This window comes from Capricornis sumatraensis, chromosome 2 (genome assembly GCF_032405125.1).
Source record: "Capricornis sumatraensis isolate serow.1 chromosome 2, serow.2, whole genome shotgun sequence".
NCBI classification, from domain to species: Eukaryota; Metazoa; Chordata; class Mammalia; order Artiodactyla; family Bovidae; genus Capricornis; species Capricornis sumatraensis.
In genome coordinates this window covers 59,131,473-59,156,789 of record NC_091070.1, presented here as the reverse complement: position 1 = coordinate 59,156,789, position 25,317 = coordinate 59,131,473, and the positions used below count along the sequence as shown (strand labels likewise).

At 37.8% G+C, this 25,317-nt stretch overlaps 1 protein-coding gene and 1 pseudogene across 1 annotated transcript in view; both read left to right on the top strand.

Annotated features, from left to right (window-relative positions):
• Window positions 1–25,317, top strand: part of ATL1 (atlastin GTPase 1) — a 73,188-nt gene that overhangs the window by 39,190 nt on the left and 8,681 nt on the right. The window contains exons 7-10 of the mRNA XM_068992601.1: window positions 16,320–16,412; window positions 17,474–17,612; window positions 24,007–24,134; window positions 25,239–25,295. Of these exons, the coding sequence (XP_068848702.1) occupies window positions 16,320–16,412; window positions 17,474–17,612; window positions 24,007–24,134; window positions 25,239–25,295 (417 nt within the window). The remainder of the gene's footprint in view (window positions 1–16,319; window positions 16,413–17,473; window positions 17,613–24,006; window positions 24,135–25,238; window positions 25,296–25,317) is intronic.
• Window positions 14,971–15,537, top strand: LOC138074359 (large ribosomal subunit protein bL35m pseudogene; annotated as a pseudogene).

The window sequence follows — 25,317 nt, the reverse complement described above, 5'->3', positions numbered from 1 at the left end:
TGAAGAAAAAAATTGAATTTCTACTGAACACCATATATGGAAGGGATTCCCCAATTGTATTAAAAAACTAAATAAGGAATTTAAAAGTATAAAGTTAATAGAATAAAATATTGGAGAATATCCTTCTGATCTGGTGTGAAGAAACATTTATTCACTAAGACTCCCCCAGCAAAAAATGTAGTGAAAAATTGATGGATATTACTGTATCAGAATAGAGTATTTGTGTTTATCAGAAGACTCTAAACAAAGTGGCTGGATTGGTAGAAGGTACTAACAGTGTCAAAAGTCAACAAGGGATTAATGTATAGAATGTGCAAGGAAGTATTGCAGTTAAGAATTGGATGCCCATCGAAAGCTGGCAAAGGAACCAATACACACCTGTGAGAATGGCCAAATTCCATAGCACTGACAGCATCGCATATTCTGCAAATGAGGCTGTAGAGCAACAGGAACTCTCGTACATTTATGGTGGGAATGGGAAATGGTACAGCCACTTTCAAAGATAGTTTGGTGATTCATTAAAAAACTAAAGATACTCTTACTATACAATCCAATGATCATAGTTACCCAAAGGAGTTGAAAACGTACATCCACACAAAATCTCCACACAGATGTTTGTAGCAGCTTTATACATAATTGCCAAAACTTGACAGCAACCATGATGTCCTTCAGTAGTTGAATAGATATATAAACTGTGGTACATCCAAACGACAGAATGTTATTCAGCAAGAAAAAAAAATAAGCTCTCAGCCACAAAAAGACATAAAGTGTTCACTCAGTTGTGTCCAACTCTTTGCAATCCCATGGACTGTAGCCCGCCAGGCTCCCATGTCCATGGAATTCTCCAGGCAAGAATACTGGAGTGGGTTGCTATTCCCTTCTCCAGGGGATCTTCCCAAACCAGGGATTGAATCCAGCTCTCCTGCATTGCAGATGGATTCTTTACCATCTGAGCTACCAGGGAAGAAAGACAGAGAGAAATCTTAAATGCGTATTACTAAACAAAAGAAACCAATCTGAAAAGACTGTACACTGTATGATTCCAACTATATGGTACTCTGGAAGAGGCAAAACTATGGAGACAATGAAGAGATTATTTTGGGGTGGTTTGGGGTGCACCAGGGGTATAGCATGAGGGACAGAGAAATGAACAGGCAGAGCGGAGAGGAATTGGGGGGAAGTGAAAATACTCTTAAGATATAATGATGGATATATGTCATTATATATAATGACATTTGTCCAAACTCATAGAATGAGCAATACTTAGAGCAAATCCTAAAATAAGCTATGGGCTTCCCTGATAGCTCAGTTGGTAAAGAATCCGCTTGCAATGTAGGAAATCCCAGTTTGATTCCTGGGTCGGGAAGATCCCCTGGAGAAGGAATAGGCGACCTACTCCAGTATTCTTGGGCTTCCCTGGTGGCTCAGCTGGTAAAGAATCTGCCTGCAATGCAGGAGACCTGGGTTTGATCCCTGGGTTGGGAAGATCTCCTGGAGAAGGGAAAGGCTACCCACTCTAGTATTCTGGCCTAGAGAATTCCATGGACTATTCCTATGGGTTCGTAAAGAGTCAGACACGATTGAGCAACTTTCACTTTCAAAGAAGCTATGGACTTTGAGTGATTATGATATCAGTGTAGTTTTATTCTTGGTTTAAAAAAAGATGCTATTCTGGTGAATGATGTTGATAGTAGGAGAGGCTATGCATGTGTCAGGGCAGGTGGTATATTTATGGCAAATCTTTGTACCTTCCTCTCAGTTTTACTATTCTAAAAAAAGTCTTAAAAAATCCCAAACCATGAAAAAATGATAAACTGAACTTAATTTAAAAGTTAGGCAGTTAAAAGAAAGGAAACCTGAATGACTAACACATTTTTTAAGGAATGTTAAGTCTTATTGATAATCAGTTAAAAATTAAAATAACGAGATACCATTTTTATACTCATTAGATAGGCAAAAAGTGGAACATGGGGATAAATACCAAATGATAGCTAGTATTTGGATAAATGGGAACACTCAGACCCTATTGGTCAATAAGTGCAGCTTGTAGTAGCCATTCTGTGGAGCAGGGAAAATATATAAGGATACTCACTGTAGAATTCATAGATCTGTAGTAGCAGGAAGTTGTAGGCAGCACAGGTGTCCATCACTTGAAGAACGGATACATAAAATAGGGTGAAAGACATACTCTGAAATATTTTGCAACATCCAAAGGCAATGAACCTAAAGTATAAGTAATGTGACTAAAGTATTAAAATTTATACTAAATTAATAGGGGAAAAGTTCAAGTTCTATAACATGATACTATTTGTGATTATTAAAAACTTCTACATATGCAAAATAATTTATGTTAGAGTGAGTGTGGTTGAGAGCAGACAGTTGATGGGAGTGGGAATCTGGGGAAAATATGATAAAGTAAAACAAAAAAAGGGACCTTTGCATGGAAAGATGCTGGTATGCTGTGAGTGAAGGAGGGTGAGTCTCTCCTCTGAGATCTGGAGCAACTTTCATTCCCCATCTGAAGCAGGTGGGGAGAGGAGTTGAGGTACAATGAAATGAATCGCTGCTTACAGTCTCCTGTGTGGTTTATAATACCTATTGGACTCTGTTGTCTTTTTAAAAATAATTTGTCATGTTAATAGTTGAAGGTATTGTATAAATAATTGGGCTATTTGCTTTCATTTTTCTCTTCTCTGAACTTGCTACCTCAGAACTCACTGGCATATATTGGGTAACTCCGTAGTAATTCTGGAAAGGCGTTTTCAGTCTTACCAGCAGGTGTCACTGCTTCTTATGCTTGGCTAGATAAACTGAAACCAAAAGAACCAACCAGTGCTCTGTTGATGGATAGATGGATGATGGATAGATCGATAGGCAAACAGGCCTTTGGTAAAACAAAACTAACAAAAAACAATGAATTGAAAACAAACAATAGAAAAAACTTGGCAATTACCACTTGTTTGTAAACTGTTGGCATTACAAAAGAAAAAATTATGATTGAATGAGTCAACACTGACTTCTGAACAGGTTTTGACTTATAAATCTAAGTATCTGAAATTGAAATTAGAAACTAATTAAATAGTAAAAGTGGCTTCCAAAGCTATTTAATAATTTAAGATTAAAACAACCAAATTCAAAACAAAAATATTATACCTCATGAAATTAAAAGACAAAATGTAAATATACTCGAATCACAGAACAACATTTAAGATATCAGCAAAATGATTCACATTTAAATTAGAAAAAATATAAAAAATTCTGAAATAAAATAACTTTTAAATAAAAGTTTAATTCAGCAGTTTTTTTAGCTGGTCACTGTTCCTATCCTCTTCCTCTGAGAAAATAGCAGTTGTATTTGTTTGGATAAAACTGTGGAGAAATTTTAAATACTGCCTGAGAAAATAAAGTGATGGGCAGTGATATCTTTAAAATAACAATTTATTATTAATTAAATTTGACAAATTTAAAATAGAATTCTTAACTCTGAAACAGAGTGAAGCTGTAAATAATAAACAAGATCTGTCTTAGGCAGCAATAGAGAGGGCAATTAGCCAATGAAATGAATAGCTGAATTAACAGATTAATTTGGTTTTTAAACCAAAAGTCAATTTATACCAAACAAACAAAATATCTATAATTGCATTTTAAAACTATGTTTTTGGAAAGAGAACTAAAAGCGGATTCAGTTTAAAAGCACCTTTGAAGTGTTAAGTTTAGCCAGTGGTGTGCTGGTTAGTGTTTGTAACTGGCTAGAGAGAAGGGGGAGGTGGGTCTGATAGTAGCATTTGCTGATTTCTGTGGTGTAAATACTTTTACTGTGGCCAATTGCAGGCTACTGACATGCTGTTTCCTGACTTGTAAAATTCCTCAAATTTTAATAAGTCTTCCAAGGGAGCCTATAAAAGCCAGCTATAGACTATTTAGTACACTCAAGAAGTAAATTCATATTAAGACATAGCATTCTCTGACATGAATTACTTTCCCACTTGTCTTGCTCACTGTGAGCACTTGAATCTTAAGTATAACAGTCCAGCAAGAGCTACCTCATTAATGTAACTGTTCTTTAAAAATAATTAAAAGAACTTGGTTCTTTAGCTCCTCTGTCTTAGGACTTCAAGAGGTTTGGTTGAGAATGAATACATTTCCACTAATTTAAACATGTAATACCCATAAATATTTGACAGGGACATTAGAAAATAATTTCCAGTTTTCTGTAAGGACCTGATAAAAAAATACCTCATGAGGTATGGTGGGAGATTTGTCTGTACTTGGGCCTATGAATTTTTCTTCCTTGGTTATAGGGCACACCAGGTCCCATATAGCTCTACAACGAGATGATTACATCCTTGGGTCAAAATCTCTATTAGGAATTTTTCCGATTGTTAGACATTGTTTGAAGTGCACATTGAATGAACTGTTTATGGACTGTTTTTCAATACCAGGCAAGACTGTCTTCCTCTAATGTTCTGTGCTCAGCGGTCAGCCATTAGTTACTTGTTACCCAAGGAAAGGCTGATTTTCCATTTGTGTGGCTTTCCAGCTTTCTCTGTGTGCTTGTCACTCGTGTCCTCTCAACTCTGCTAGACTGACATGGTGGAGAGGGTTTTCACTTGTTCTATAATGTCATGATAACAGGAAGTTTGATGTTAGGCCTAAGCTGAAAAGGATTCACCAATAGAATGGAAGGTGGGCTCTAAGAAGTCCACCTCAAAATTCTCCAAGCCAGGCTTAAACAAACAGTACATGAACCGTGAACTTCCAGATGTTCAAGCTGGATTTAGAAAAAGGCAGAGGAACCAGAGATCAAATTGCCAACATCTGTTGGATCGTCATAAAAACAAGAGAGTTCCAGAAAAACATCTACTTTTGCTTTATTGACTATGCAAAAGCCTTACTGTGTGGATCACAAAAAACTGTGGAAAACTCTGAAAGAGATGGGAATACCAGAAGACCTGACCTGTCTCTTGAGAAATCTGTATGCAGGTCAGGAAGCAACAGTTAGAACTGGACATGGAAAGACAGGCTGGTTCCAATTCGAGAAAGGAGTACATCAAGGCTGTATATTGTCACCCTGCTTATTTAAGTTATATGTAGAGTACATCATGCGAAATGCTGGGCTGGAAGAAGCACAAGCTAGAATCAAGATTGCCGGGAGAAATATCAATAACCTCAGGTACACAGGTGACACCACCATTATGGCAGAAAGTGAAGAAGAACTAAATAGCCTCTTGATGAAATGAAAGAGGAGAGTGAAAAAGTTGGCTTAAAACTCAACATTCAGAAAACCAAGATCATGGCATCCAGTCCCTTCACTTCATGACAAATAAATGGGGAAGCAATGGAAATGGTGACGGACTATTTTTCTGGGTTCCAAAATCACTGCAGATGGTGACTGCAGCCATGAAATTAAAAGGCACTTACTCCTTGGAAGAAAAGCTATGACCAGCCTAGACAGCATATTCAAAAGCAGAGACATTACTTTGCCAACAAAGGTCCATCTAGTCAAGGCTATGGTTTTTCCAGTGATCATGTATGAATGTGAGAGTTGGACTATAAAGCTGAGCACTGAAGAATTGATGCTTTTGAACTTTGGTGTTGGACAAGACTCTTGAGAGTCCCTTGGACTGCAAGGAGATCCAACCAGTCCATCCTAAAGGAGATCAGTCCTGGGTGTTCATTGGAAGGACTGATGGTGAAGCTGAAACTCCAATACTTTGGCCACCTCATGCGAAGAACTGACTCATTGGAAAAGACCTTGATGTTGGGAAAGATTGAAGGCAGGAGGAGAACGGGACGACAGTGGATGAGATGGTTGGATGGCATCACCAACTCAATGGACATGGGTTTGGGTGGACTCCAGGAGTTGGTGACGGACAGGGAGGCATGGCATGCAGTCCGCATGGTTGCAAGGAGTCCTACAGGAATGAGCAACTGAACTGAACTAAAGAAGCCTTAATGTTATATTATTAAATATGCCTGTTGGCTACAACAGCCTAGAAGTTTACTGTGTAACCATTTCATGTCCTCTAATTATATAGGCTCCAAAGAAGTGGAACATCTCCCAGTTTACTAATGTGTAATCTCAAGGTTCTCTTTAGCCAGTTTTGTAGATATCAGTAATTTCCCAGTGGCATTTCTATGGTGGGTATCTTTGTAAATAAGTCTACAGGAGCTGACTGTAATCAGTTTAGTCTTCAGTAAGTGTAAATATTGATACAAGCCACAATATTCCTGAACCCTGGTCCCTTTAAGCCAAAGCCCTGAGTATACCCAGTTATTCCTGAACCTCTCTATGGCATGATGCCCTGAGATAGATTGGTAAGAGTGCTATCAGTATTTAGGTTGTGTGGCTAACACAGAAGAAACAGACTAATTCATCCCAATTTTCTCCCATAGCATTTTTATTAATCATTTTTGTATGCTTAGCAGCCCATCAATACCCTAAACCTTTGGAATAGATTCACCACATACCTGTATACACAGGTCATAACTAAGGCAACAGAGGTGTTTGCTACCCCAATTGTAGTAATCATTTCATAATATATATTTGTATTGAATAATCACATTGCAGACCTTAAATGTACACAGTGTGTTATATGTCAATTATGTCTCACAAAAGCTGGGAAAAAAACAATTTGAATTCTCTTTATGAAATAAGAGTGGGACTTAATTCTTCATGTTCCTTTCAGTGGAGCTGTAGTTATTGGTGAGCAGATATCTCCATTCCAATTTTAAACTGAAGATTGCTAGAAAATAATAGTAGAGGAAGCTTATGATAATGTACTAATATATTAGGATAAACCTTCTGTTTCTCAGTTTCCTGTCCAAACTGGTCCTACATATGGCAAATCAGGAATTATGTTACAGTGGTTTACTTATATTTAAGGACCCTTTATTCCCATGATTTGAGTGTTCCTCTCTGGAATAAACTTTGATAGTGATTTCAGCTACTTCAGAATTTCAAAACAAAACATCCTTGGTCAAATATCTATGATGACTGCAACTGCCAAGTTCATACCAGAGAAATCCATGATTTCACCGAGAAAATGAGAAGCTGTTATTTGGCTGCTTGGGCTGTAAGTGAAAGGAAAAGACATTCTCTTGGTGGGGCTGAGGAAAAGGACAGCAGTTTGAGAAAGGTGCCTTATCGCATGTTCTGTCCAGAGAGCGATTTAGGTAATCTGAAAATTGTATGAAATTAGAATAAAATATTCATCTGGCTACTCAGAATTAGGTCCATGGTATAGATCAGGATTCCCCCAGTGTCCTTATGTAGATTCATAAAATGTCTGGGAGACCTACATAATAATATTTTATTGAACTCTTATTTTTGTGCCAGGCCCCGTGCTCTGTATATTTCTTACATGATTCACATGAATGTTCATTATAGTTATATGAAATAAGTAATGTTGTTACTCCTCCTTTATTCCTTTCTATTTTTTTTTAACTGATGGGGAAACACCGAGGCTTAGAGTAGTTAAGAAACTTGTCCTAGGCCACATGTATCTTTAAGTTGCAGAGCTGGCCTTCAACCTAGGCCACAGGCTCAAAGCCCTTGCATTTCACCACCACCCCTTAATGCCTCTCTTCCTCTTTCTGATGCTAGGTGCTTACTGAACTATAGCTTGTGGTCTTATAGTTGGTTGAATGTGCAATTCCCATCCCGCTAGCTAAATTATAAATATGTTAAGAGCAGGACCTTTGCAGTTAATTTTTTTTAGTCTAGACCCCCTACTTTTTAGGCTTCCCAGGTGGCTCAGTGGTAAAGAATCTGTCTCCTAATGCAAGAGACTCAGGAGAGACAGGTTCTATCCTTAGGTTGGGAAGATACCTTGGAGTAGGAAATGGCAACCCACTCTAATATTCTTGCCTGGAAAATTCCAGGGACAGAAGAGCCTAGCAGGCTACACTCCATGGTGTTCCAAAGTGTCAGACATGACCGAGTATACACACACCACCTACTTTATATACAGCAGACATTTAATTAATGCTTGCTAATTATGACATTATATGTATATTTAGGATTATGTATAGTTTGCATACAAATAAACTTATTGGACCCAAAATTGGATAACCTGGATTCAAGATTTGGTGTAACTATTACATATCCTGCCTAGTATTACCTCTTTACATTTTTAAGATAAGACCCATGAACAAACAGTTTAAGTCAAAAATTGATATGAGAGTGTCTAAAATGCTTATACTGGGCATGGCCCCTTCTTGAACTGCAGAAACACAATCATAAAGTTCTTTTTCAATGGAAAAAGGTAGTAGAATTTCTGAATTGAAAGTATTACATTGATGGTTTATAATTAAAAAGATAGCACATTTAATTAGTTAAGACTAACAGAAAAGAGTGAGATGTTCTCAGTTAGCAACAGTTTGTATGTGGTATCATCAGAGTTAAAGGTGGTCCTAGTACATAATCTGTAGAGGCTTCAAGTAGTTAGACAAGACTGCAGCTGCTCTGAGCCAGGGAGGATAAGCTGTGACTATTGGATCAAGAAATAGGCCATAAGAGACATTGAGTCTTGGATATTGACCCTGTTGTTGATTTAATAACTGCCATGACCTAATCTTTTTATATGTATAAAAGATCAAGATTTATGATAATTTGGAAGGGGTTAATCTGGACTGAGGCTTCCCTGGTGGCTCAGTGATAAAGAACCCACCTGCCAATGCAGGAAATGTGGGTTTGATCCCTGGGCTGGGAAGATCCCCTGGAGAAAGCAGTGGCAACCCACTCCAGTACTCTTGCCTGGAAAATCCCATGGACGGAGGAGCCTGGTAGGCTGCAGTCCATGGGGTCGCTAAGAGTTGGGCGTGACTGAGTGACTTCACTTTCACTTTTCACTTTCATGCATTGGAGAAGGAAAAGGCAACCCACTCCAGTGTTCTTGCCTGGAGAATCCCAGGGACAGAGTAACCTAGTGGGCTGCCGTCTATGGGGTCGCACAGAGTCAGACACGACTGAAGCAGCTTAGCAGCAGCAGCAGCAGCAACATGACCTAATCTTTTTATATGTATAAAAAATCAAGATTTATGATAATTTGGAAGGGGTTAATCTGGACTGAGGCTTCCCTGGTGGCTCAGTGATAAAGAACCCACCTGCCAATGCAGGAAATGTGGGTTCAGTCCCTGGGCTGGGAAGATCCCCTGCAGAAGGCAGTGGCAACCCACTCCAGTATTCTTACTTGGGAAATCCCATGGACAAGGAGTGTGACGGGGCTGCAGTCCTTGGGGTCAAAAAAGAGTCTGACAGGACTCAGCAACTAAATACCACCACCAACAGTCTGGACTGTTACAGATTATTCTCTCATTTTTCTGTCTGTATCCTTGGAAACTTTTACTCAAAGAGATTCTTCAGTTTCTTTTTTAATCATGTACAGTGTAGGTATCTTTAGCTAATATGAAACTTTGGTTCTTTCAGCAGATTTTCTGCTTAAAGTATCTATAGGTGTCCCTAAAGTATCTATAGGTGTCCCCTGTCTGAAATGCCAGCCATAAAGTGTAAATTTTTAAGCTGATGATTTCTCTTTCAAGTTTTTTTTTTTGATTCCTGTATTTTATGTCTGTTCAGTTCAGTCACTCAGTCGTGTCCGACTCTTTGCAACCCCATGAACCGTAGCACATCAGGCCTCCCTGCCCATCACCAACTCTTGGAGTTCACCCAAACCTATGTCCATTGAGTTGGTGATGCCATCAAACCATCTCATCTGCTGTCGTCCTGTTCTCCTCTGAGCCCATTTTAAAAGGGAAGACAATGTTCCCTTTATTTTGGCTATTTAAGTACTGAGAGTATTGTTTGAGATTTTCCTGAAGTCTATTTTTAAAGTTTCCTATTGATTCATCCTTGTTTTGTTCACAATTTTTAATCGATGTCCAATTCATCTCAGAGAAAATCTGAAATGGCCTTGTGTTGTGTTTTTCTATATTTCTTGCCCTTGAAAGGCTATTACAATTTTTATTCTTGTTTTTTTTTATGATGAGCTGGGATATTTAAATGCTCTCCTGGTCTTTTTATTGCTTTTAACCAATTTTTTCTAACCTAACAATTTTTTTCCAACCTAACAAGAGGGACTAATAATTAAGTGAACTTAGTTGGAAAATAACTCATAATTCAGGATACTAAGCAACAGGATCCTGAATTCTGCAGCAAATTTCTGTCTTCCTGTGCTAAAAGAAATTCCTTATAACCAAGGCCAGTGTTTAAATTCAACTTCTATACAACAGTCTTCAGATATAGTAGTTTTAAGCAGTTGGGGCAATATGACTACTACTTTCCTGCAAAAATCACTAAGGAAATGGTTCAGGAGGTCAGAGGAAGAAAAAGAAGATATTGAAGAAGTGAAGTGATTGGTGAAGATAAAACTGAGCAGAGAGAGATACACTGTCAGTAGGGTAAATTTCAGAAGGTTAGAGAGTGAAATTGAGTCTTCCGGAGTCAGCAGTTTGTTTTGAGGCCTCAGTTTACTAATGAAAGAAGCTAAAGAATGAGTGTTTTTTATTTTATCTTCATTGTTATAGAACATCTTTATTTTTTTTAATTTTTATTTTTACTTTATTTTACTTTACAATACTGTATTGGTTTTGCCATACATTGACATGAATCCACCACGGGTGTACATGCGATCCCAAACATGAACCCCCCTCCCACCTCCCTCGCCACAACATCCCTCTGGGTCATCCCCGTGCACCAGCCCCAAGCATGCTGTATCCTGCATCGGACATAGACTGGTGATTCGATTCTTACATGATAGTATACATGTTTCAATGCCATTCTCCCAAATCATCCCACCCTCTCCCTCTCCCTCTGAGGCCAAAAGTCCGCTATACACATCTGTGTCTTTTTTGCTGTATAGAACATCTTTATTATTTGTTTTGACATGTCCGAAGCTTAACACAATGTTATTCTAAATTTTTAAGGGTAATTTATTATTGTAAATGCAAATATTAGGATTGTAATGCAGTACAAATAGGAAGCAGAAATTCTTCCAGGAGAAGATTGTAGCCTTGATATACACAAGCCTGTAACAAACAAGTTGCTCAAATTGTGTGCTTATGAAAAGCACCTGGGTCCTCCTGCAAGTGTTAGAACAGTGCTGCTGCTCCTGCTGCTGCTGCTGCTGCTGCTAAGTGCTACGTACATTCAATAATCTGATAGTCATTGATCCTACATTATGGACTAAACAAAGTAGTTTGCAAATTGACAAGAATGAGAATGGTCTCTAAGTGTTGTAGAGAACCCAAGGCAAAATTTGACTGACTACTTTTGCATAAATTTGTTGCTGGTTTAACAGACCTCCAACCATTAGTTTTGGGGGCATCCTGATTAATCTGGTTACTACTTAAGACAGGTCTTTGCCTCTGATAACAAAAATTCTAGGATAACAAATTAATCAGCAGCAAGAGCTCAGTGAAACAAATTAGAACTCAGATTTTATCATTGTTGAGGCAGATTCATCTCTAAGTAAATTTCAAGGACAGATGGAATTTGGGAACAGGGGACATGGAAAGTACACATGGTAACCTGAGGTTCATAGGGAATACTGCCCAGTGAGGGCGTTCAGAACTATCTCGGTAGGACTTCAGAATTGTTGGAGGATGAGACTTTCACTCAAAACCTGATACCAAAACCAGAGCTGAGTTTATTGGTTAATTTAGTAAAAGAGTTATACTTGGGAGTTTCATTGAGCAAAACAAATGATTATTATGTAGAGTTGGGGGCTTTGTCTTGGATTTTCATGGTTTACAGGGACAAGAATGGGTTGACATCAGTTTTTTAATTATTGTTTTGTTGTTGAATACAGAAGCATGTTTTGTGTCTGGTTACAGAGGTTAGCAATGGGTTGACATAGCCTCAGTTTTCTGAGGTGGTTCTTCTACTTGACTGACTTTTAAAGTATGAAGCTGTCACTGGTTGGCTTTCAGTGGGCTGTTGGTTGAAGTAAGGTGTTACTTACTTTGAAGGGTTTAAAATGAGTTCCAGTGTTTACTTACTACCTGAAGCTGAAATTAAAACTGAAATTGATTGATTAAATAGGTTAAACCAGTTCAGGTATTCACTGGCTACATGACTCTAGAACAGTTTTTTCCTGGGAGTTTGGGAGTGTTTTCATGTATTAATAATGGATGTGCACATAAATTTAGCATTATAATTCATTATAATTTTTTCATGTAAGCCTTTTTATACTGATGTAATACATGTATCGATACACTCCACACATTTGTAATATTAATAGCTATGTAATATATTAATATGCCATAATGTACCATTCCCAATTGTTGAGCATTTGAATTTTTTTCCATTTTTCACTAATAGTGGTGCTATAGCATTCCTTTTGAATGGTCTTCAAAGGAAACCAAACAAAAGTTACAGTGTTTTTCATAATTTTCATCCTATGATCACTTGAAGGATATGTGAAGTGTAGGTCCATCATTTTCCCCAGTTGCCTGACTGGATTTAATTTATTTTTTAAAAGTATGACTTCAGATATTTTTATCTGAGAAAGTTAGAGTAATCTGTATTCTTGACTTTTTAAATCTCTACCTATATGTATGAACAAATCAAAATTCAGCAGCGTGGAACAATGGATGGATTTTGAAATAAGGACTGAAATTCATAGCATTCTGTACAGGATAAATGTAAAGCATATGAATTATTTGGGGAGGAGATGGGGACAGTGGGTGTACTGTAGCTGGCTTATAGCACTTTGAGAGCTAACTAGTAAATATTCAGGAGTTACATAAGCCAGTTATTAAACTGTTAGTAGCTTGAAATCAGCCATGGTAGGCACATTTGCACAGCAGAAATTGTCAAATGCCACAAATCAAGGCATGTTGTTGTTGTTGGAGAGCCAGTTTATACCAGCACAGCACTGGATGGGAGCATTAGGGAAGCAACTTAGAATTTGACACTAGAGGTAGGTAGAATATAGAGTACTTATTTAAGAAAATAAGACTTCATCTTTGATCCTATTCTACACATGGTCCTCATTTGGTTGACTTGGGAAGATGCCCAGTGAAAAGACCAAGAAAAGAGACTAAACTCTTCCAAGAAAAATGCAAAATATAGCCAAATCCACATAGTTGGTTTCATTTATCCTGATTCACGAACCTCTATTTTGCAAAAGCTGCTTCTTATCTAACCTCTATTTTCAAAGTGCATGTTTTAGGTAGAAATGTTCTAAATACAAATTATCGTATTTTGACAAAAATGTAAAATGTTGACTAGAATGAACATCTATCTAAAGATAGTGGACTATGTAAAGATAGCGTATATGGATATTTTTAAATGCTCTGCTCCACAGGAATCTCTCCTTTCCCCACAAGAATCCACAGAACACACACACACACATGGGGAAGAGGGGGGCTTACACTGTAATGAAATAAGAAACATCCATAATTCTAACTAAGACATGTCCCTGTTTAAGGAAAGATGTGAGCTAAGGATTTTATATCCAGCAAAATTGACTTTCACTTATCAAGGACACAAAATGTTATTAGCACATAAGAATACAAAGAATGTTGTTCCCATGAGCCCTTAACGAGAAATCTCCTGAAGAATGAGCTTCAGTTAAGCAAAGGTAACATAACTTCACCGAAGGAGAAATAATCATATACTATGTGCCTCCTTATAAAAGAACACTCTGCTTCATAGAGTCTTGACAAAAAGTAAAACCGGAGTCAGATCAAGACTCTGTATCCAGTTGCCAATTTGTAGGAAATTCAGAGGACGAAAGAACATGTTGAACTGCCCTGTGACTATGCAGTCAGCAAGGTTCAGGTTATGGAAATCTCTCCAGGTCAGATTCGTAGGTTCTTCAACAGATAAACTGTAAAGGGAAAGAAAGGATGGAAAAGCTTAAAAGAGAGTTAAAAGTGATATCAGTTTTAATGGGCAAGACTAAAAGGCTCAATTAGAAGCCCAGAGATGTAAATACTTAGACTTTTAAAGATAGCTAATTTCATTAAAATATTCTAATTTTTCCCTCAAGTTCCTGCATTTTTCCAGATACTAAAATTGAAATATAACTTAATCTAACTTATAAAAGAATGGTTTAATGTGTCAGATTGTAAACTATGTGTTCTATACTTAATTTTGAGGCAGTGCAGCAGGAATTTTCCCAAGTTTAAATGCCACCTCTTCCACTCTGGCCTTGTGGCTTTGGGAAAATTACTTGATTAACATCAGGTTGGGGGGGCGGGTGAAGGTGATTTTTATATATCTCTTTAAAGACTAATAATAAATTATAACTTCTCCTGGGGCAGCAGTGCATGAAATACATCATGTGTGTGATACTGGTATTGTGCTTGACTTACAATAGGCACTTGATAAAGGAAAGCTTCTCTTACCCTGGTTGCAATAGGTATGGAGGGGGGCCCAAGAATTCTGTACTTTTAAAAGCCTCTCAAATGATTCTAATGATTGTTCTAATTTGGGGAACACAGTCCCTAATAAAAATCCTTCTGGATATAAACAAATACTCAGCTTCAGGGATGTTTATCAATGCATTTCTTAGAATAGTACTTAGAAAAACTGGAAAACATCTAGGAGAATGCAAAATAAGTTAGTTCTATCCATGCGCTAAAATACTATGTGGCCATGAAAATCAAATCAAGTAGCTAACATAGCATTTTGTACCAGGTACTGTTTGCAATGTCTTCTGTATACTGTTTCATTTAGTAGTCCTGTGAGGCTGGCTCTCTTATTATCTCTATTTAACAGATGAAGAAATATTATAAATAACAAGTTGTAAAGCTGAAATATTTCTAAACTATTAGCAATAAAAAACATTTTTACAATAAAAATTTTGACCTTGTTAGAGGAGATACTGAATTAGCTTTCTAACAGAAAATATTTCAAAATTGTCATGTGAAGAAGTGATCAAAAAAAAAAGTGATCAAAGCATTGGCAGTCAAAAAGTGGGAGAAAAAAGTATTACAAAGGTATATTAGTAGCGTTGCAAGATGGCGGCCTCCGTGTTCGCTGGTGCGGTGAGAGCAGCCTCCGGAATTTTACGGCCCCTGAACATTTTGGCATCTTCAGCCTATCGAAACTGCACCAAGAATGTCTGTCTTAATTCTGTACTGTCCTCCCGACATTTCAGTCATATTCAGACACCAGTTGTGTCCTCTGCTCCCAGACTGATCACATCTGTCAGAAGCCTGACATGTGGGCAGACTGCCACAGTCCTCAACAGAATGGCCCTCTTGCTCCCAAACGACCTGAAGCCACCAGTCAGAACTGTAACATACTGCAGTTCGAGAAAAGGCAAGAGGAAGACTGTGAAAGCTGTCATCTGTAGGTTTCTTCGACTTCATAGTGGCTTGTGGCTAAGGAGGAAGGCTGGTTATAAGAAAAAATTATGGAAAAAGACGGTTGCAAGAAGAAGACGCTTAAGGGAATTTATCTTCTGCAATAAGACCCAGAGTAAGCTCTTAGATAAAATGACGACGTCTTTCTGGAAGAGGCAAAACTGGTATGCTGATGATCCTTATCAGATGTATCACGATCGAACAAACTTGAAAGTATAGATCAGAAGATCCATGATTTCTCAGTTATTAACTGTGTATCTGTGTGTATATGGTGTCTTTGCAAAGATGAAGTGGTATAAGACATGATGTAAATTGTACCAACTGATACTTGGAACATGGGGTACCAACATTAAACTTAACAATGTTTTAAAACTTAAAAAAAAAAAGGTATATTAGTTATTTTTCTGGATTTTTACAAATGTGTTTGTGGTGTCAGTGCTTTAAAGTTTGTAATTCATTATTTTTCTCATTGTAAATAAATATCAATGTTTTAGCCCATTTTTATACCTTTTTCCTATTGAGCCCTCTCCCCTGCACAGATTGTATAACTTTCAGGCCCCACAAAACCTGAATTCCCGCCCCTCTGCCTACCAGGTATGCATGATGAGAACCCCCGAAGAAGAGAAGGGGTCAGATGTAATAGAGGAAAAATATTTAGACAGATGGAAGGAGAAAACTTTCTTCAAATAAAACTTGAATCTTCATAGAAAGCTTCCTGAAAACTGACAGAGATGCCTCAAATTGGCTGAATGGCACTATGTAACTTAGTCATTTTGGGGGCAGCTTTCTATTCACATTCAATGGAAACAGGTAGGATGATCTCAGAGAGGAGTGAATGCTCAGAAACAACTTTCCTAGGTTTTATGTTTGCTTTTTAATTCCTTTATGTGGAGAAGAACACTATTCAGATGGCAATAATATCATTTAATATATTTCAGTAAAGAACAGATGGAGGCAATTTAGAGTTCCTTTATCAATCTTTTGTTCTTATTGTCTCTTAGAGTCTGATATTTCTCGTTCGAGATTGGAGCTTCCCATACGAATTTTCATATGGATCTGACGGTGGCTCCAAATTCTTGGAAAAACGCCTCAAGGTTTGTTAGCGGTCTAGATGCATGAAATTTCCCCAACAGTGATCTAAAATTATTTTTGTTGAGTGACTTCTTGAATAGATACTCAATACCCACAACCTCATTTGACCTTCATAGTATCTCTGTGAACAAACTAAGAGTGATACTTAATAAAATGTCAATTACAATTTTAAATATTATCGATAATTATGATTCAGAAAAAGAGTTCTTTTGTAGCTATCTATAAAACAATGATTTATTCCTAAAGATAAAATCTTTAATTTGAAGAGTTAAATCAGTTGAAGATTGACAGTACAACTATCTGGATTCATGTTTTAGCAGAGGCTTAAAGTCAATTTAAGAAAATATTTAAGTTTTAAGATCCCCAAAGTCAATCTTAGGACATTTTGCTAGTAGTTCACAGAATGTGATATTAGGAGGAGGCTATTAACTGTGTCGTGATAGTTCAATAGTTGAACAGATATCCAAAAAAATACCTAATGAGTAATCAGAAAAAAAATGGAGATTAAAAAAAGAACTCTTGATAATCAGGATCTCTAAGCTTACTTTTTTAGGCTATGGTTATTTTTTAGGATAATTTGTACTATTAACTGTCTAATACATAGGAAAAAAGGAGGCAGTTTAGCTTGTATGTAAATACCCAACTATCCAGATGTCTTTCTAGAATTTAAATGTATACCTACCAAGTGACAAGAGGCTGTCTTTGAGTACCTCCTGAAAAGAAGGTAGGAATATCTTATGATCTATTCATGTCTTTGTGAATACTTTGAATTAAAATTTGAATTTGTAGGAACTAGCTGGAGTAAAATCCCACTAATTTGTACTAAAAAATGGGAAGGCTCTTCTGAGTAAGAGTAGACATTTGTTAATTATAGTAATAATGCCATATGTATACTATACTTAAATGTGGCTATGTAGCAAATTGACCCAAAACTTTTAGTATCAGCCCTGTCATGTCATTTTTTATCATTGTGACCACACATAGCAAATATAAATGCCACAGAATTCTTTTGGAGTTCAATTTGTGTTGAAAGTCATTTAAACTTCAGAATGATTTACTACAGGTCTCAGGGAACCAGCATGAAGAACTCCAGAATGTTCGAAAACACATCCATTCCTGTTTCACCAAAATTTCCTGTTTTCTGCTACCTCATCCTGGCCTAAAAGTAGCTACCAATCCAAACTTTGATGGAAAACTGAAAGGTCTGTCTGTCTTTTACTGAAGGTGTTTATGTCACTAAGTCTGATTTTATCCACTGGGCTTATAGCTGCTAGTTTAGTTTGTTCACTGATCTGGGTGTGCTGATTAGAAATTGTTAGGGGGATTGAGAATCCCCAGCTCATGCTAGAGCACCTCCTTGATCTTTGGGGTTCTATGGGTGCCAAATATGTACACAGAGAAAATAGACTAAATCCTGCAATCACCTGGGGGCAGTAACCCTCACTCTTTCTCAGAGGTTCTTGCTCACCTCTGCATTGAGAAATGCTCCTTAATATCTTCCTTTTATATTTTCCTTATTTATATTAAAGGGAAAATAGAAGTCTATATTATTGGAATATTTGTATTATATAATTAGAGATAGAAAAAAATACTGCATAATACTGAAGTGAAGCTCTTTCAAACTGCTGCTGAAAAATTTAATTTCAATCATTAAAAACTTCACTAATAATAAAAGCATCTTCTGGATGATGACTAGTTTCTTAAAAAACTAAAAGCCCCAGAGGGTTTTTCAAAGTAATAGTATGTAATCTTCTCTTAAACAGAGAGATATGACTAATGTTTTAAGATTCCAAAGCAATTCAAATTGTCTAAAAAAAGAGAGAAGGAGGGCAGCAGGAGGTGGAGGCAGGAGTCTGCAGAAGCTAATCCTTCCTAATAATCGTTAGGTCTTTAGATATTTGCTTTGCAGTTAATCCAAGGTAGTATTGATCTCACATGGCCTCAGCCTGCAATGGTTTAGAGTGGGGCTTGGGTTCCCAGCCAGAGACTGGGCTGGATTGCGGTGGTGAAAGCACCAGATCCTAGCCACTAGACCAGTGCTCAGTGACAAGTGCTCTGGCCCTTTGGCTTTGCAGAAAAGAATTCCCACAAAGATGGAACGCAGTGAAACAAGGAAAGTATTTATCAAGAGGGGAAAAAAAGTACGGTATATGTGGATGGTCACACAAGCAGACTCAGAGGGAGAGTCCTTGAGTTGCCACCCTCATGGCAATTTGAATTACTTTTATGGGTGTTTCTTCCAAGTTTCCTTTGGCCAGTCATTTTGATTTGCCTAGTTCACGGTCCATCTTTGGTGTACCTCAGGATCCTTCCATGTGTGCACACACCTCTCTTAGCCAAGATGGATCCTACCGCAGAGGCATCTGGGTAGAGCATCCCTTGACATTGCTCCTCCTTTCACCTGCAGTTAGCCTTTTCTGCACATGTATGTTCAGGGAGGTCTCCTGACTTCACAAACAAAAAATACCTGGTCTGGGCAAGGCCCAACCTCCTCCCTTAATTGTCCTGCTGTTCCTGACTTTGAGTTTCCATCAGTAGAGAATGAATCTCCAATTGCTTTATCCTGGGGGTGTCTATTTACCTCCTGCAGCTGCTGCTGCTAAGTCGCTTCAGTTGTGTCCGACTCTGTGCGACCCCATAGACGGCAGCCCACCAGGCTCCCCGGTCCCTGGGATTCTCCAGGCAAGAGTACTGGAGTGGGGTGCCATCGCCTTCTCCAGTCTACCTCCTGAGGTAGTACAAAGGTACCTCCTGAAGTAGTACAAAGACATTTCTGACATTTTTATTTGTAAGCCTAGTGTTAAGTATACCACTAAATTCAAACGTGCTTAATTTACTTTGGCCTTTCTGCATTGTACCAGGGGTAATGAGACAGTGGCATAACAAGCCTTGCAGCACAGCTGTTCTCAAAGGACTTTAAAATTACTTTTAAAAATGACAGCTGAACAACTTGTGTTCAGTTTTGTGGAACTGGCAAGTTCAAAAAGCAAACCAGGTTTTTTTCCCCATGTATCCATAGTGTTTTCTCTCAGATACCTTTTATTTTACCATTGCAGTTAATATCATAAATAGAATCCCAAATTTATCAATCATCAGCAATTGTTTTTATACATGTTTTAAATTGTCTTTTCATTATACAACAGCAAGACAACTGTAGGCAGGCACATATTAATGCATGGATTCCAAGATCGTATAATTTCACTGTCACTTGTGAATTCCAACCCACCAGTGAGCACAGACCTCTTAATACTGTGCAGTGACCTAATGGCTTCAATGCATTTTGAATAAATTACATAAAGAGAGGGCTCCCACAAGGCCTTTCTTTCTTCTCTGGGGTTGGAGAGCCATAAGCAGGCAGAGCAGGAGCAGGCCTTCAACAACAGTCCTTTATTGGGACAAAAAAGTACCCTGCCTTGTTCCTTTCCTGTAGTATACAGCTACAGTTCTTAAATTAACAGATACATTTTGCAATGAAAGAATTCAGGGAAGGAGTTTAAGATAAACCATGCGGATACAAATCACAGTTTTAAATAGATTTGTTCCTCATCAAATTTTACTCATAATCTAAACATATATTGACTCACAGTTGGTTTACAGTTAACCATGAGTTGCAAGTTTACCAAAGTGGCTAGCTTGAGGGAAAGAGAAATGAAAGGCGGCTTCAGTTGCCTGTCAAAGTTCCATTTTAATGAGGCTTTACAAGACTACTGCTAAATCCCTCTGTGCGCCAAAATGTTCTCATTTGCCTCAGTGTTTCCTTGGGCAGTTTTGAGTCTGCTGTCTACATCAGTTTTTCATCCCATGCTGAATCTTATAATGTGGTGTTACTTCTATCCAGAATGTCTTCTGGCCAAGCTGTTCTCCAGAGGGCTGTCATCTGAGTGGTTGCTTCCAGGGGAAAAAACATCTTTGAATAAACAATTGTGCAGAAATTCTTTGATAATAGTTTCTCACATACTCTTTCGATACACTTATAGAAATAATTTTCTAACTCAGTTGTTATCGGAGAAGGCAGTGGCACCCTACTCCAGTACTCTTGCCTGGAAAATCCATGGACGGAGGAGCCTGGTGGGCTGCAGTCCATGGGGTCGCTAAGATTCGGACATGACTGAGCGACTTCACTTTCACTTTTCACTTTCATGCATTGGAGAAGGAAATGGCAGCCCACTCCAGCGTTCTTGCCTGGAGAATCCCAGGGACGGCAGAGCCTGGCGGGCTGCCATCTATGGGGTCGCACAGAGTTGGACACGACTGAAGCAACTTAGCAGCAGTAATTGTTATAATTATTTTTTGTTCATGGTCCCTCACATTATCAAAATTGTTATCCTATCTTACTATTTCCAGTTTTATTTAAAACTTATACTACTATGATTATATTTAATTGCTATTAGTTGAATCTCTTCCCACTTAGGAAATCAAAAGGACCAAAAGCACTGAATCACATTCATCCATGATGCATTCGACCAATTCTTACCAAGTGCCTACTGAACATGTCCCCTCACATAGCAGATCCAACCTTGTAATTAACAAGGAGTTAACCTTTTTCTGAGGTGGTTCTGTGTTATAATACCACCTGTAGAATGACCAGGTAACCACATCATAAATTGGGGAGCTGCTTCCATAACAGCTCCAGTTAGACTTCAGAAAGCATAGCCAACCCCCAGTGCAAGGTTATTATTTTTAAAGATGTATTTCTCATGACTTGTCAGAGTCAAATGATCCTGAGAAAATATCTTCCTTGGTTAGTTTCCACAGCAGCCCTACACCATAGGTGCTTCTGCCGTGTGGTATTCTTATAAAGCATGTATCGTGTCCTCAATTGTTACAGATAACTTCTTTGACCTAGATCCTGAATTCCTAACAAGGTTTTAGTCTTGTGACAAAAATTCTTGAAGAAATGATGAAAACAGAAATCATCATGAATAATCATCCACCCACACATATTATTGAACACTTGCAGTGAGTGAGTCAAGGCTGATGAGCACACCTCCGCAAATTGATCTGAACTGGTCTGCAGATGTTCTGGGTCATGTATTTACTTTTCTTCCACTAATATTGTTAGCAAGAGCTCCCACTTGTGTATGTCATGAATATATTGTTCGTATTTTCTGAATCCAAAATTGGAATGCCTGGCTTTGGTGAGAACAAAGTTGTATGGCTAATGCTATTGTCAGAACACTTTTTTTTTGTCCAAATGTGTGATACTGTGCTGGTTACTTGGATACTTAATACACTTGATGCCAGAGTGTGTATCTTATTCCATTACAATTTTACAAGGAAATTTAGGGAGGAGTGGAATTTGCATGTTTTGAAAGTGATTTTACAGTGGTTTTAGAAGGAGAAACCTTTTTTGTTTTATACAGATATTCCGGAAGAATTCATATATTCTAGATATATAGCAATATTCTACTAATGTTGAAAAAAGCATAATATCGTATAGTAAAAAAGAAACCTATTAGCATCAGTGAATACAGATACATAATAGGCAATAAAACCCGACAAAGGAAACATAATATAATACAAATATTTCAAATACAGTATTTCAGTGAAAATTGGTAACTAAGAAGCAAACCACCATAATAAATACGTCTGAATAAACCTATAATAATACGGAGCACATGCATGCATGCTAAGTCATTTCAGTCATGTCCGACTCTGAGCGACCCCATAGACGGCAGCCCACCAGGCTCCTCTGTCCCTGAGATTCTCCAGGCAAGAATACTGGAGTGGGTCGCCATTTCCTTCTCCAATGCATGCATGCATGCTAAGTCGCTTCAGTTGTGTCTGACTCTGTGCGACCCTATGGACAAGCCCACCAGGCTTCTCTGTCCACAGGCTTCTCTAGGCAAGAATACTGGAGTGGGTTGCCATTTCCTTCTCCAAATACAGAGCACAGTTATCAGTAAAAACTAGTACAATGCAAACAAAAAAATAAATTTGAATAAACTCCTGTCCAAGTCCTCATAAAATATGGACACAAATTTCAAAGCTGTACAAAACATGAAGGAAAATATGTTGGAAGAATTTCCAACATCATGCTCATACACGTCATAAACAGTAAGCAAAAGAAAAGAACCATAAATTCTTATGTAAACTGATATTTCAGTAACAAGCAGGGGACATGCAAAACACAATCATAAGGTTTGAATCTTTATCCTTAAGACCTTAGAAATCACCAATCCCAAAGCCTAAAACCTCAGTGTCTCTGCTGAAATTCAGGTTTTTAAAAATCATGGTATCTTTGCTTAGATACCAAGTCTCTGGATATACCAAGTCTCTGCTTTTTATGTATGATTTTAAAAATTACTGCTGTATTCAAGAGACTCCTCTGAGTATCTGTTTTCTGTGTTACTTTGCTAAATTTGTAATACTAAGCTTGAACCTAATACTATAAAATGGGTTATGTGTAATCAGTTCAGTTCAGTCGCTCAGTCATGTCCGACTCTTTGCAACCCCATGAACTGCAGCACACCAGGCCTCCCTGTCCATCACCAACTGTGAGAGTCTACCCAAACCCATGTCTATTGAGTCAGTGATGCCATCCAACCATCTCATCCTCTGTCATCCCCTTCTCCTGCCCTCAATCTTTCCTAGCATCAAGGTCTTTTCCAGTGAGTCAGTTCTTTGCATCAGGTGGCCAAAGTATTGGAGTTTCACCTTCAGCATCAGTCCTTCCAGTGAACACCCAGGACTGATCTCCTTTAGGATGGACTGGTTGGATCTCTGCAGTCCAAGGGACTCTCAAAGAGTCTTCTCCAACACCACGGTTCAAAAGCATCAATTCTTTGGTGCTCAGCTTTCTTTATAGTCCAACTCTCACATCCATTCATGACTACTGGAAAAACCATAGCCTTGACTAGATGGACCTTTGTGGCAAAGTAATGTCTCTGCTTTTTAATATGCTATGTAGGTTGGTCATAACTTTCCTTCCAAGGAATAAGCGTCTTTTAATTTCATGGCTGCAGTCACCATTAGTTGTACTAAATAACTCAGACTACTTCTGATCAGCTAGCTAAAAGGCCACCATTGATTTTCTTACAGTTTTATTTTGTGTTGTTGAGTTTCACTACTAGAGGAAGCCCTAATTTTACTTCTTTTTGAACTTAAGTATTAGCTAACACACCTTACACAGTTCTATACATTTTTCATAAGATTGGCACAGTAAACACAGAAAATTTTTGGATATACTTTCTGGAGGGAATACATTTTATAAGGCAGTAAATATCTGCCCTTCTTCCGTTTATAACTCTCTCTGTATAAAACCATGAACAGGACTTAAAGACATCAGAATGCATGACATAGTTATGTGAATGGGGTGTGAAACATATGTGTATCATTTAATATCAAGAAAGCTATTTTATAGGTGAAAGACAAATATGTAATTGGAGTGGAGATGAGAAAGACTAGCAATAGGAGTTGGGCAAGGAGTATAGTTCACCCTGAGAAAAGTGGGTTTCAGGAGTAATTTAGATGATCAGAAGGTGAGTGATAGCTTTATCACTAGGGAAAAAATAGAGGTAGTTACCGGATGTTTTATGGTATTCCATGAAAGACTTTAACAATTTTAAAATAATGATGAATTTTCTTCTACTTTAGAAATAGATGATGAATTCATCAAAAACTTGAAAATCCTCATTCCTTGGCTGCTTAGTCCCGAGAGCCTAGACATTAAAGAGATCAATGGGAACAAAATCACCTGCCGAGGTCTGGTAGAGTACTTCAAGGTATCATTCTCATTTCTAGAGCACTTGTGAATATTTAGATTTGACATGTTTGGGAATGCAGTTCCTACCTAAAACAACAGAAAATTATAGACTGTAATATGGGGGGCAAAGGTATGAGGAATATATACAAATGATTTAAAACATTTATTAGACTCCCAAGAGGAGCTTGCTTTCTGGAATTATTTTTTGAGAAAACTCCTTGAGGTAACTTTACTGTCACCTTCTATCTTGAGGGAAATTATTTCGAAACAGAAATGTATCTAGGAGTTGGAAAAGTCTTGCTTCTCTTTACGGGGAGGAGGTGTTTCCCAGGGTCACATAGTCTTCACTTATGACCTATACTGAATTTTACCTTCATTCTCAAGATTTTCTCTAATGGGTTATACTTTGCCTTCCTACTGGAGAAAATTCTTCCACGTTTCCTGCTTTTTGCACCAAGAGCCAATTTGAAATGGAAATATTTTAAATTTGCATTTACCTGTTTACCTCCGATAGCCCCAAACACATTTTTTAAACCAATGCACATATATAGTGGATTTCAGTTATCAATCTGATTTTTGGATTGATGCTCCAAGGGCTAAAATAACAATTTTTTAAATTGATGTTTTGTCATTTCAAATGTGGTTGTATACCTTGTGATTGTTTATCTTCACCACTCTCAGCAAAAAGTGACAGGTTGTCTAAAATTTTGAATTCTTGCTGTGCATAAAACACCATGGAGGAGCATAGGATTTTAGTAGGAGACTCAGGGCCCTTGAACAAATCTGTTCCATAAAGCTTGAGGTAACAGCAGGTACATATTCCTGTGGGTAACTGAAAATGTCACTCCTAGCAGAGGGATCTGAGAAAGTTTTAAAGGAGGTGAGGTAGGTAAGCCTTTGTGAAGACTGAGATTGGCAAATGGGTACAAAGGGCTTTTCAGGAAAAGGGAACAAGAACTAATAAGAAAGAGGGAATTAAAAGTACAAGAAAGATAATAGTTCCTGAAACTGTCAAGATCTAATTTTTTTGAACTGTCAAGGCCTTAGACCTCAGAATACAATTTAACATAGATATTGAATGGAATTACTTGAACATGAGTCTTTTTTCTTTCCTATTTTTTAGGCTTATATAAAGATCTATCAAGGTGAAGAATTACCACATCCCAAATCCATGTTACAGGTATTTATTCATCAAGAGTCTT